The following is a 13139-nucleotide window of genomic DNA, read 5'->3' as shown; positions in this document are numbered from 1 at the left end:
GCTGGACGCCTCCTAAGTCACATTTTTAGCTATTTACCTCCCTTCCTTCTAATTTCCATCATGAATATTACCTTCTCTCTGTGTGCTCTTGCTCTTTTGTAAATGCACCAGCAGGTTTAGATGTGCCCTTTCCCTGTCTGCTTCCTCCCCACACTGTTCCTCAAAGAAGAGAGGTTAGGCTTTAATACTGCTCAGCCACCCTGCCTTTTCTTGGCTCCTTGCTTCACATTTTATTTAGGGCTGTGCATGTGTTTTGCAATGCTTTGTTGCAATTTCCATGCTGAGTCTAAAGATTTTATACCACTTTGTGTAGGGCATGTTGGCCAGCTTCCTCATTTCTTGAAATACCCTTTTTTTGTATTTTGGTTTTGTATTCCTCTCATTTTTATGACTTTTCCCCCTAGGTTGCTAAATGTAATTGCTATCAGTGCACTTCCATCTTCCCCCTGTTACCTCTGGTCTCTTTCAGCTGACATCATTACAAGTAACCTTTTGGTTTCCATAAGATGAACTGAAATGGTAGATGCCAGGACACTTGCGTTCACAAGAAGGATTGAATTCATTGATGCATTCAGGCTTCTATTAACTGCTTTTTTTTTTTTTTTTTTTGTCTGTTTTCTCAGTATTTCTGGACAGAGGGTGATTTCCCTCTTCAAATGGTTTGTGGCTGGGTGTAAAGCAGTCTATTTAACCGTCAGCATTATGGGGCAAAGAGCAATATTGTGTGTTGCTAACATGGTGTAGTAATTTCTCTTAAACCACTCTTGTGTCACCACATTTTCAGCAGTTCCAAATATTCCAGAGCGTTTATTATTTTCAAAAATATCTGAGCTGTGGAAAACCTAGGTCTGGGGTCAGGCCACCTACTCACTAGTCTTTTATAGCAGACAGCATTTGGTGACTGGAGAGCATCACAGAAAAAGGGCAAGAGTGTTGCAATACTTTCTCAGGCTATCCTCCCAGCCTCTGCGAACTGGTGATTCAGTGCAGGGCTGAGGCAGATGCAGAGCCCCTGTATTTTTTTAGCCCTTAAAGATTGCCCAGTGAATGCACAATCAAAAAAAAAATTTTTTTTTTTGAACCCACATAAACATTTATCAACAGCAATATCCAGAGACAAAACAGTCTATAGCATACTGACATGGTGTGTGAAGGACTACTTTACATTGTTAACTTAGAGTCTGTGGCTTACCAGTTTTGCTTTTTCCCCTTGGGTCCTGTTTTAAAAGACAGATAATTACCCCTTTGTTTACCCCCGTCATTCTCCTCTATATTCTTGTTGAATATAGGGAACTCAGAGCCATGAATTATCATTTCAGTCCCGCTGTATACTTTTTGAAATGGGGCAAAGTGTCCATTGTTCTCTGTGACCCTTTCGTGGCAGCTGGAAAGCTGCAGGAAGGGCCAGGAGGTGTTTGCACTCACACATCTAGCTCTGCTTGTCTTCAGACTTCCTGCCTAGATGCTTCCTGCTGTCAGCGAGAGAATTTGCCCTTCAGACAATAAAGCTCCAACTGTATATGGGTAACTGGGAGTGCTTCCAGATTCCCAGGTCTGGCTGTGCCCTTTGGCTACGTCCAGTCCAATATTGCGATGAAAGCCAGCATGCATCAGCATGACTGCCACCTTCACTCCTTGGTTTCCATAGGAGGAAAACCCTGGCACAGAGCCCATACAGGAGCTGTGCAGGCTCCTGCAGCAAACTTTGAGAGGTAATTGTGCACTGACCTAAGTGGGAGACAGAAGGGTTACATTTCTGTGCACCACCTGGGGAAGACTTTGAGGGCAGAGGGATTTCTAAGACTTCCATTTTCAACTCACAACAACAGGATCTCTTGCTAAAATAAACGACAGCAGAACAGATGATCAAGAAAGCCTGTAGGAAACATACCAAGGGGCTGCAGGCTGGTAGGTACATGTCAATCAATAACATTGAATAAATAATTCAATAACATTGAATAGCAGTTAAACTTACATTAGAAAAAGGATAAACAGAGACCTGGGATTCCATCTGTCAAAGCACAGCACTGCAATTGTGTTCAGCATTGAGAACAGAGCAACACTGAACTTAGGCAATTAGAATCTCATGCCTCTCTCTCACCCATCAGAGATGCTCTATCTGTTTTGCTCAATAATCAAATGAACTCTTCCTCTCTTTCTCCCATTCTGCATATTCCTCTCAAATATATTCCTGCATAATATAATGGAGAGGTTTATAAATGGCTTGTATTTTGTTTTGCAGATAAATTAAAGTTCCTGGACTCTCTCCACACAGAATAATGTCTTTCTCTGTGCTCCAGGAGAGCCTGATTCCCACTTCCCACAGGTGGATGAGCACTTTACAGAGTTCAGATGAGGTTCCAGCTCCTTATCTAAATGGTATTAGACCTGCTATATCTGCTTCAGGAAAACAGACTGCTCATATGAAAGAACCATGTTAATAGGACAATCAAACCATCAAAGAAAGCTGAAAGTTAATAGTCTGCTTACTTCCACTGGATTACTCTGCAACAAGTTAAAAAAAATCACATTTGGATAACATTAAGAATACAATTTTAGGTCAGCTGTGCCTATGTTTCTCATGTCTTTTCAAATGTAATGTCTCAAAAAAGTTTAAACTTTTAAATCTTCAATATATATCAGTAACACTTACATCTGGTCTATTGAAATAAATCAGTCAGTTGCTGTAGAAATAGTCCTTAAATGATCCTTAAACTCAAATGATCCCAGGATCCTGGGAAACTTCACATCTAGGTCTGGAGCAAGTGTTATTTCTTCTTCAGTACTTTTTCAGCAGCTATGTGCTAAGTTTGCATGTTGTTCAAGTCATCTTTCTGGTACAGGAAGAAACTCCTAAAAGAAATTGCTCTAACATATATTTGCTGCAAAAACACCAAACGTTTATTTCTGTTAACTCTGACTCAAAAAAAAAAAAAAAGTATTTTATTATATAAAGTTTAATATTTATTTACATTCACATAAAGAATCCTTAGCTTACAAATAGCCGTCTTCTTGGTTTTCACTTTGAAACAATGGATTTTGTTTTCTGTTACAATTCTGGACTTACAATCCTCTCTTTTTATAGCACAGGTAGAACACAAACACTGCCAGCATCAACTTCCTCACAATCTCTTGTCCACAGATTTCAGCCTTGGCCTGAAAGGTCACTTCTGCAATTAAGAGCGTGGCGCAGCTTCACCTAGCCACTCTCCTGGAGTTGTCAACGCGGGAAGCACATTAATTTATTAAGGAAAAGCTCTGCTTTCTGTGTTTATTTCTTTCACTGGCAGACAGGCTCTAGCGTTTCTGATGACAAACAAAGCATTCTTAGCATTCTTTAGCTTTTCTCTTTCTAATCAAGATCCTTGTGATTTTTCTTCTTCATTAACAGGACTCGTAGATATTTTATTTCATATTCCCTAGGGCTGTGCTGTTGGCTAGATGCTGGGATCCCTGTCTCTTGGGCACACACATACCCTCACCACCAGGTGGTTTCTGCAGTGGTTGTTGTTTCTTTTGCTGCTTTTTCCTCTCCACTGCTGTACGCAAGGCCTGAATAATCAAGTCTTTATTATTCTGGACATTGTAGTAACTTAGGTTCACCAGCTTGTCAAAATCTTCCTCTGAATAACTCAGATTGTTTATGTAGTATGGACCACAGGTATTGGCAACATCAACATCACCCTCTGCCATCTCTGAGGGACTACGTTTCACCCCTAAATGACAAACAGGGACTTGGTTAACAAGCAAAAAAGCGATTAGGGTCAGGGTGTTTCTTGGGCATGAACACACTATTGATCACTTCAGAGGTATTTTATTGTTGGGATATTTGATTAGCAGCAGGGTGTGGAGAAGCTGGTGGTGGTGAGGGGAGCAGGGGTTGTTCTGGGTACTCGTGGATTTGCTAGGACAAGGATAACAAGCACAGTAGCTCCTCTTTTGAGCACAGGGTGGGAGGCTGCATTCCACCCTGTATCATCCTCCAGCCCTAGGGTTAGCCAGCAGCCTGGTCCCCAGGTCACCCTCAGTGCTGATGCACCCCCAGCCTCCCCTTACTGCCACCTCCCAGACATCGCAGCACCTTACATTTCTAGCCAAGGGGGCAAGAAAATTGCATTTACTCTTTCCCTCTTTCCTCACCTTCTCCCAAAGCAGGTAACTGCAGCAAGGACTTCATTGCAGCAGAGTTTCTTTCCAAGCAACTTTCTGTTCCTTCTTTGTCTCCACATCTTATTATTTCCCTTACTGCTGTAAATATGTGCAATTCTGTGGTTCAAACTTTCCAAAGGCAGTTCTCCCTTTTCAATGACCTTACAGATTATCTTCAACCCAGCACAATCTGCTACAATGACTCTTGTTGCATACTGGGAAGAATTTGTAAAAGATACAGAAAACAGACCTAAAAAACTATTCTATTGTCTAAACTCAGAGACTTCACTGAGCCCTTATCTGGATATAACCCAGAAGCAGATGGCATGAATGTTTACCATAATTTCCTTGAGCTACCTGCTACTATAAAAAAAACTACAGGCCTTATGTAAGGTCAGAAATGAGACTGAACCTAGTAGTCCCTGAATCACTGAATTTTGGCAGGGACACTTTTCATGCCCATTTCATTACCCCAGTATTATCAACACACATATCACTGACCGAAGCAAAATAATTAGGCAAGTAGTCTCACAAGCATCATCTCTTCAAATGCTAGACCCATCACATATGATAATTTGAAAAATAAGTTAATGGAAAAAATTCCATTAACTTATTTTAATTCACTTAGCAGTAGAGAGCAGATCCAAAGCTAATGCAGAATGCAGTGCAGAACTTTATTTGCAAGATCTCACAGAGCAAATATTTGTAGGGACCTCTGCAGTGGGCTGTTGGTATTGGGAGAAAAATATCCACAACTTATCCGGGGATCACAAATCTCAAAAAATTTATGGATGCAGAAGATATAAAATGCACATCTCCTCCCTTATTTTTTTAGCATCTTAATAAGTCACCATAAGTCAGAACAACAGCTGATCTCAGCTGCTATGATCTTTCAAGGTCCCTTCCAATCCCTGACATTCTGTGACTCTGTGACATGTCAAGCCCTTCTCAGCTCAGCTAAGACTTGAAGTGTGATGGCCAGATAAGGACCTGTTCTCTCCATTTAGTCTCAGCTTGCAGCCACCAACTGAAACAGTCAGGCTTGCTTCAAATTTATGCATATAAGTGTACAGATCTCATGCAGGTCTTTGCAAACACCTACACACCTACTAAAACCCCTTTTGAGACTCTCTGATGATTTATGTTGCCATATAGCACCTGCACACCATCTGACATACAGGTAGGTAGCAGAGTTAGGAACAACATCCTTAGGTTCTGCTAATTATTGAGCTGAGAGGGGAGGCAAACTCCCTCACAGAGTTTACAGAGAAGTTATTCAACAGAGATAATCCTGCTTTAGTTCTTTCTCCTTTTCTCTTTTTCTAATTCTTCCTACAAAGGGCTAACTGCAGGAACTAACCTCTCAGGTGTCCATCTATCTTTTGGTTTTCAGTATACTGTGGGGCCTTGAAGTGATTAAAAAATAAGTGTTCTCATACCATGAATTAGGGATTTTAGCATCTGGAGAAGCAGTAACTGAGACTTTTGGCACCAACAGGGGTAGTATGTAGATCTGGCATACGGTACCAGAATTTAGTATTTGTCTGTTTTGAAGTGACCAGCAATGTTGCTCTTTAAACTCTTTTAAGTTTCAAAGTAGAACCCACTGAAGCAAACAGAAACTGTCTGCATGTCTCAGTGCTATATTTTCATCGCTTCACCAGTTCACACTTTTGTTTTCAAGGTTATCTGTGTAACAGTAAGCCTGGAAATGATTTTAAACAATGAAATCCTTAGATTCCCAAGAGTGTTCTCTAACAGGAAAGGATGAGAGGTTTGAGAGGAAATAGCACTGCTAATTTCTGCCATCGCAGATAAACAGAGTATACTTTTCACTGTTTATCTCTAGAACCTACCCATGAAAAACCAAAAAAATTCACACACACAAAAACCCCAAACCTGAAGAGGGGCATTTATGCTCAAGGCTGATCCCAGCTGCTGCTCTACTGTTGAGGAAAAATTATGTATTTTAATCCCCCTGATATGGTTCAAATCTAAGAAAAGGGAGTCTGAATCTGCAAATGTTTACAGGATGGTCTGAACAACAGATATTGTAAAGTAAAAAAGAAAAAATAGAAGCCTACAGCCTCTGATGATATGATGAATTGCTGTAAACTTACCAGGTGCTTTGTAGTCTCTGAAGGTGTCATTTACTAGAGGGAAAAATATCACAATAGGGGTCTCTGGACTCTCCTTGTCACCAAGGATGTAGCATTCCTTCAGATTTGGTGTTTCCTGATCATCTGGCACCTCAGTAGGGAAAGGAATTCCTTGGTTTGCAAAGTACTTAGAGGCTTCTTTCAGAGGCTGGTTTGCCATAATAGGAAAACAAAATAAAACAAAACAAAACAAAAAAAAAAAAAAAAAAAAAACAAAAACACATCAGAACATACTGGGAACACTTTGAATTTGTCCAAACCCAATTTTGCTGGGATTGCTTGTGGAGTAAGGGCCAAGTTCTGGTAGATTATGGCATGTACCTAATTTAGGTGTTGTAGATTGTATGTGAAACCAAGCTCTGGAAGGCCAAGTAGCAGGTGGTCTGAATCACCCTCTGCTTTTCAGATTAGGTGTTACAGTAGTTGAAATAATTAAAAATTTAAATGTGTTTAGCTGTATCTATTCTACATCTAACTGACTGCAGATCAACAAGAATACATTTACTTATAAAATGGGCAGATTCAGTTTAATAAATGCCTACTTACTGATAATAAAGTACTACTCAATAAATGCATGTGACCCTGGCAAAATGTTAGCTTATTAGTGCTGCACAGATACTGAAAAAAGAGTTTCTATGAGTAGAGGATTGGCCATTCTGGGAACTGAATGATGAAGCAGAGATATCAGTAAAGAAGAATGTACAAGGCTCACCCCTGTCTGGGAACCTGAGCTGTAGTTGAAATGCAAAATTACATCCATTTTCCTTTCTGGTCTTGTAAGTGGTGGGTAACTGGTGGCAAAGGCAAATGCTGTATCAATCAAGATGAGGTAGTCTGTTGCTCCTGTCAGGTGGTTGGGCCGAGAGTCAAGCTCACAGTCTAGAGAAGAAGGATTAGTTTTTGAGGGGAGGAGCTCAATACAAGAGATGCATCTGTATGCTGAAGAAAATCAATTATTGCCAAAAGGAGAATTAGCTTTTTGTATGTTTCTGACCCATAGCTGATAGCTACTGTACAGTCATTTCTGGATTCTTCATCTGACTTCCTATTTCCACTATTTACTTTGCAATTTCTTTTGCTTTCATGTAAGTAAAAGGGGTTAACTTGAGGGTCAGGAGAACAGAATTAACTCCATCCCTTAGTTTTGTGTGTGACCGATGAGGATAAATTCTTTAATAGGGGAAAAATTAAAATAACATCTCACTGTCTCAACAGGCTGAATACTGAAAATGTTTGATGCTGTGAGAACAGGCACAAAGGTGTTAAGGTAGGCAGCCACAGCTCCTTGTGGAACACAGAAGATCTGGTACGAGACCCAGTACAGATTCCTAATGGTGCAACAGAGAATACCGTTATAAACATTATATCTTGCTTACAGATAAGAAGATAACTTGAAACAAGGCTCCATCAAATACCCCTTGAGTACTGTCTGGGCAAGAGACATCGTATGATGGCACCAGAACCATGCCATAAATGTGTAGCTGGCTGGCTGGCAGCAGATGTATGCTGATTGACTGATCAGGGCCTATCAGTTGCTAGTCTTCATGAATTTTTTAGGAACTTATTTTTGAAGCCTCTCCTACTGACTAAATTCACCTTTTTCAGTGACAGTTTTAAATATTATCAGAGAATGGGAACATAACTAAAAGCCAGTTTAATAATCCCTTCAGCATCATTTCATTTTTAAAGGATAGTTCAAAATATGCCTAAAACCAGGATGTTGTTACCATACCTTTCCATGTAGAAAACTGGCTCTCTAGGTAGTTGTTGTTCATCTGGAGGCCCTTTAGGAAGTTAGGGATTTCTGAAGCTGCTGGACGTAACATGACGACATCTCGGAAGATGTCTGAAAAGCTGCCAGTAGGACAAACCACTCGAGTCTCCAGCTCATTTGGTCTTGTAGGGAATAGGGTTTCATCATCTGCAAAAGAAAGGATAACAGTTCTTTTATGTGCTATCACTGTGGAGGTCAATCTATGCAATCATAATGTGCTTTAACACGTTTGGGAAAACTTTGACTTCTTGCTCTCTTTGTTACCATGATTTCCACAAATCTCAGTTTTCAGCTAAGTTTGAAAAAATTCATTTATTCTCAGTCCATAGTGGTAAAAGTCTTGTTTGTATTGTAAATGAATCAATTTCTTCTACTATAAATTACTTTGCTTTTCTTTGATTTTACCTGTTACTGCATCCTGCATTTACCCTGTCTTCCTTTGCTACTTCATATTACAGATAATCTCTCCACCACACAAATAAAATAGGCATAAACACAATGTCTCTTACTAGCAAATAAAAGCTCCTTGTTTTAACAATCAGAAAACAACCCCTACAAGTGCAAGATAAAATAAATCACCATTTTTGCTACATTCCTCTTCCTTTTCATCCTTTTTTTTTTTTTCCCCCTCTAGAGTATGTTTATTATACATTTCCCCTTGAAATCCTACCCTGCAGATCTTTCTTAATTTGGTAGCAAGTTTTGCAGATCTCATCCTTATGAGTCATTTTGAATGACCTACAATAGTACTTAAGTTTGTCTTTGTGCTTTGTAGACTCCAGACAGAAAAGAATAGTGCTTTCTTTTCTTTTTGTGAAGCTTCATTCCACAGTCCAGGTTTAAAGAGACAAAATGTAATCCTGTGGATCACTAGGGGAGGCCTCCAGGCTCTCTTATTATATAGAGACATTTTTTCCCCAGTTTTACCCCTGTGCTCTGAAAATAGCTTGTATGAAGGCCATTTCCCCCTTTTTTCCTGTGACAGATCCCATGGATTCTTTTCCTCACACAACTAAAATGATTACTGTGCGGTAATACATAGCATGAATTTCCTCCTGTTTTTTCATATGGATTACAAAAAGCCCAGAAGAGGGAACTCCACAACGGCTTTGAAAAATTCAGCGAGAGAACAGCAGCACATAGGAGAGGAAAAAAAAAAAAAAAAAAAAGAGAGAGAGAGAGAGAGAGAAACAGAAACAACATTATTGTATAAAAGTAACCCACCTATGTTAGTAATTTTGTCTTGGGTCCATTTGTGCCAGAAGTCTTCAGAATGAACAGATATATACCAAGCATCCATAAGATTCAAAGAAAATACACTGCTCCAGATCCCTGTGGTATAGAATATATTTGGTAGAAAGAAAACCAGTAAAGACCTAGAAGCATTTTCATTCATAATGATCCTCGTTACCTTCTTCATTCTCCAGCAAACTTTTCTTATTACATTATCCTTGTTGGCAAATAAAAAGGGACTATCTTTCTGTATCAGTATATGAACACATAGTGTATGTAAAGAATTCAAATTATTGGTATATACGAGCAGGACTGGTAGTATTTTCAGTCTATCTGCTAACACCTTCGTTTTTGTTATATGGCAAATAACATTGTGTCAAGTAAATCTAATATTTTTACTTGCCCTCAACATTTCCTATTCCCAAATTCCCAGTATTGATAATTCTAAAGGTTTTACTTATTAGGGGCATAGCCCTGTTACAGGTATGCATTTATCATGAAGGTCTGCCAGACAGAAAACATTCAAGATTCCTGTAGCAATCTCCCTCAGAACGAGGAGGCTGACTTGAAGGTTTTGAAAATAGGAACTGTAAATGTATGAAACTTTTGATTCCTCCTCTGGTTTGGAGGGTGGGGTGTATTTGGGCTATATTCTTAAGTTCTTCCCTCTACTAATTTACATTAAATGGTTAAAAAAATACATAAATCAAGTAGTGAACTTAAGGGCACTCCAGGCTGCTATCTATCTGCAATCTTTCAGGCTAAGAAAACAACCACTGTGATTACATGTGGTGGGTGTGCAATGGCATGTCCCTGTACCCTCCAAATTGTGGAACTAAACATAGCAGTTTGGGGAAAATTTGAGTGAAGGATGGAAAAAGCTACACCTGAGCAACTTGGTTATAGCCTGACCACAGTAATAGCAGCTTGTGGGCAGAAGAATGGGCTCAGCCGTGCACGGAAGAGCTACAGGACCTACCTAAGTCAGTCTCTGCTCTGTTCAGGGGTCAGGGTGCGAAATAATTTGCTTCATTTGCTGAAAAGCTTTGGAATAACTGTGTCATGGGAGTAAATAACACTTGCTGAATGAGGGGACTCCGGGTCACTGGCAGGGAATTGGGGTAGAAAAGTCCCAGCACTGCTCTACAGGAGCGATGAATGGAGTGCCAAGGGGAGACACATTCAAAGGGAGCTAGTGACCTGCTGACATTTCTGACCACAGAAGAGGAGTTTTGGGCACTTTGTTTGACTTCTTCAGGGAACAGGAGGTTTTAAGCTGCAAACTGCTTTCTTGTGCCTCACTGTGAACTCTAGTGAAATCTCCACACAGGTAAAAAAAAAAATAATAAAAAAAAAATATTAACTTCTCCAAAAACCCCTGAAACTTCCTTTATGCAACTGATAGAAGTCAGAAGACCAATGAGGCAAGAGATTGCTTTTGCAAAGAAAAAAAATATATTTCTTACTAATTTTATTGTTCTCTTGCAAGACAGAAAAATGCTATCTATTAGGACCTGCTGCCAATCCAAAATGGAAGTGCTATCCTAGAGTATTAATCAGTGTTTGCTGCAGCTGCAACATTTTGGATAAAAGACTGTATTTTAGAGTCTCAGTCTAAAAACAGACTTGTGATTTGAATTTACTGCAATGTTACACAACATTTGATGCTGTCAAAGACACATAAATATTACGAAGGCCTCGTCAGTAAACATAACATTATATGACATCAAATAAATCTGTTCAGCTGAAAAGAATTGCAGAGAAAATGCAGATGATGACCTATTAACAATTCTAATATTTTACCATATTTTTTAGCAGACAAAATAATAATAATAAAAAAAAACCCTGTGTTTCACTTCAGAAGAGGGATTTGCTCAGGATGCACTATAATAAATTGCATTATGTTTCCCTAGATTGACAAATCACCTTCCAAAAAGCAGATTCTGGATTCTGGGATTTTCTTCATCAGATGACCCATGAAGAACTCACTACCAAAATCTTCTGCACGAATGAAGGCACCATATTTCAGGAACCCTACCTCATAAGGAGTGAATTCTACCCATTCTGAAACGAAAAAGCACACAACAGAATGATTACAGCAGTATAGGCTCAAAATAGTTGAATAAAACCTGATACTAGCCAATTTAAGACATACTGGTTTCCAAAGTACCACACTTTGAAACAGCCATTTTATTCACTCTTCATTTCACAGTGTTGAATACAAAGAGTGAATTGTCCCCTTACATCTAAACATGTCTGCAAAGTTTAGATTTCTGACACTTTCTACAGAAACACTTAGCAGGTAATTTCATGTTAATATCCTCCACCATCCTGGTTTTGATCCTGTATACAGATGGATATACTAAGGCCTTCAAAAATTTAACTATTAAAAATCAACTCTTAGGTGGATTGGCCCTTTAGAGGATTTGTGCCTTGAATCGATCTATTTACCTAGTCCTAAAGGGAACCCTACCAAGATTAAAAGTTAAATGCAATTCAGGAGTATTATTACCTCTAAAGTCCTGGTCGCTGATTTTATCCTTCACATTGAGAGAGAGGTAGATGGGCAGGGGATTCTGACCCTGATTTAGTGCCTGCTGCTGATCTGTGAGCTTATGGCAGTCCTCCTGTTTTGAAGAAGGACAATAGCTGAGGACAGTCAGATGACACAAAGAGCCTCCCACCTCGCCTAAGCCTGGGCTCTGACAAAGAGACTCTGACTAGGATGTGCCCCACCAGTTTAATTCAGAGAGATGCTGTGATCCCTATCTCTGACCCTCCTCTGCCTCAGCACTGCAGCACACAAATAGTCCTTGTGATATGAATACTTTAAGTTCATATGCTGAAAAAAGTATGATATTTCAGAAGTAGGTAGAAAATATTGTTATTCATGTTATTTATTCCAGAAAAAAATACTAGAAATATTTGAAAAGCATTCTTGGCATGGACTATTTCATTCAGAAGGAGTAACCTCTGTCCTTACAGCCCAGAAAATCCTCTTTTCCTCAGACCTCTGACAGAGCCAAAGCTCAGTCAGAGTTAATGTTCAGCATGGCTTGACCCTTACCGCTTCTGCTGTGGAACAATTCGCGTGGTTAGAGAGGGTAGAAATAGCAGGATGGTTTGGGAGCGGTGCCAAGGCTTGAGAAGGAGCTGACCTCAGCTCCTCCTGAAAGGGGCCCTTGCAAGAGCTGCAGGTGTTCTCTCCTTGCTGGAACAGCCCTTGGAGGGATGACTGTGCCATCAAGGCCACCGGTCTTCCCTCAGCTGATGCCAGTCCAGGAGTCAGGGCTGTGGCACTGCAGGAACACTAACTGTCCTTGCTGAACCCACACCCTTACAAGGTCTGTCCCACTGTGCTGTGTGGTTGAAATTTGGATATGGTGGGGTTATTCATAATATGGTGGGAGTAGTTTTCGAATTATAAACAGGAAGGAAATATTCATGAATACTAAATAAATCAGTATTTTGCCTCTTGGTGGAAATGGTTACAAGGTGAAGCAATACCACTTATGACTCAGATACTTTATTTAATTTTCATTTGCAATTTTTCTTTGCCTTGTCACACCGCATAGTGCTTTTTAACAAGGACAGCAGGATTTTCATTTAAATATTTACATGTGAATTCACTTTAAAGTTGTTCATTTTCCATTATTTATCTTTATTGTCACCCTATATGTTCCAGGTGTGATGTTAAGGTTATGTAATACAGTCAGCAAACACAAAGAATGATGCTGTCAAGGCACATAATTTTGCATTTATCTGAAAACCAACCAACCAATCAACTTCCCCTTCCTTTTCTGTAAGGGTGGTCAGACACTGGC

The 13139-nt window shown here is 39.7% G+C and overlaps 1 protein-coding gene across 1 annotated transcript in view; it reads right to left on the bottom strand.

Annotated features, from left to right (window-relative positions):
* Window positions 1-2878: 2878 nt before the first annotated feature.
* Window positions 2879-13139, bottom strand: part of LOC311438095 (uncharacterized protein) — a 66569-nt gene continuing 56308 nt past the window's right edge. Inside the window, exons 39-45 of the mRNA XM_084522143.1 lie at window positions 11828-11942; window positions 11242-11379; window positions 9307-9414; window positions 8041-8229; window positions 7021-7187; window positions 6270-6456; window positions 2879-3716 (exon numbers count right to left, since the gene is read on the bottom strand). Coding sequence (XP_084378269.1) covers window positions 3406-3716; window positions 6270-6456; window positions 7021-7187; window positions 8041-8229; window positions 9307-9414; window positions 11242-11379; window positions 11828-11942 — 1215 coding nt within the window. The 3' untranslated portion in view covers window positions 2879-3405. The remainder of the gene's footprint in view (window positions 3717-6269; window positions 6457-7020; window positions 7188-8040; window positions 8230-9306; window positions 9415-11241; window positions 11380-11827; window positions 11943-13139) is intronic.

Source organism: Aythya ferina (genome assembly GCF_964211825.1).
Source record: "Aythya ferina genome assembly, chromosome: 5".
Lineage (NCBI taxonomy): Eukaryota > Metazoa > Chordata > Aves > Anseriformes > Anatidae > Aythya > Aythya ferina.
Note: the sequence above shows the minus strand (reverse complement) of the source record. Positions and strands in the feature narration are given on the sequence as shown.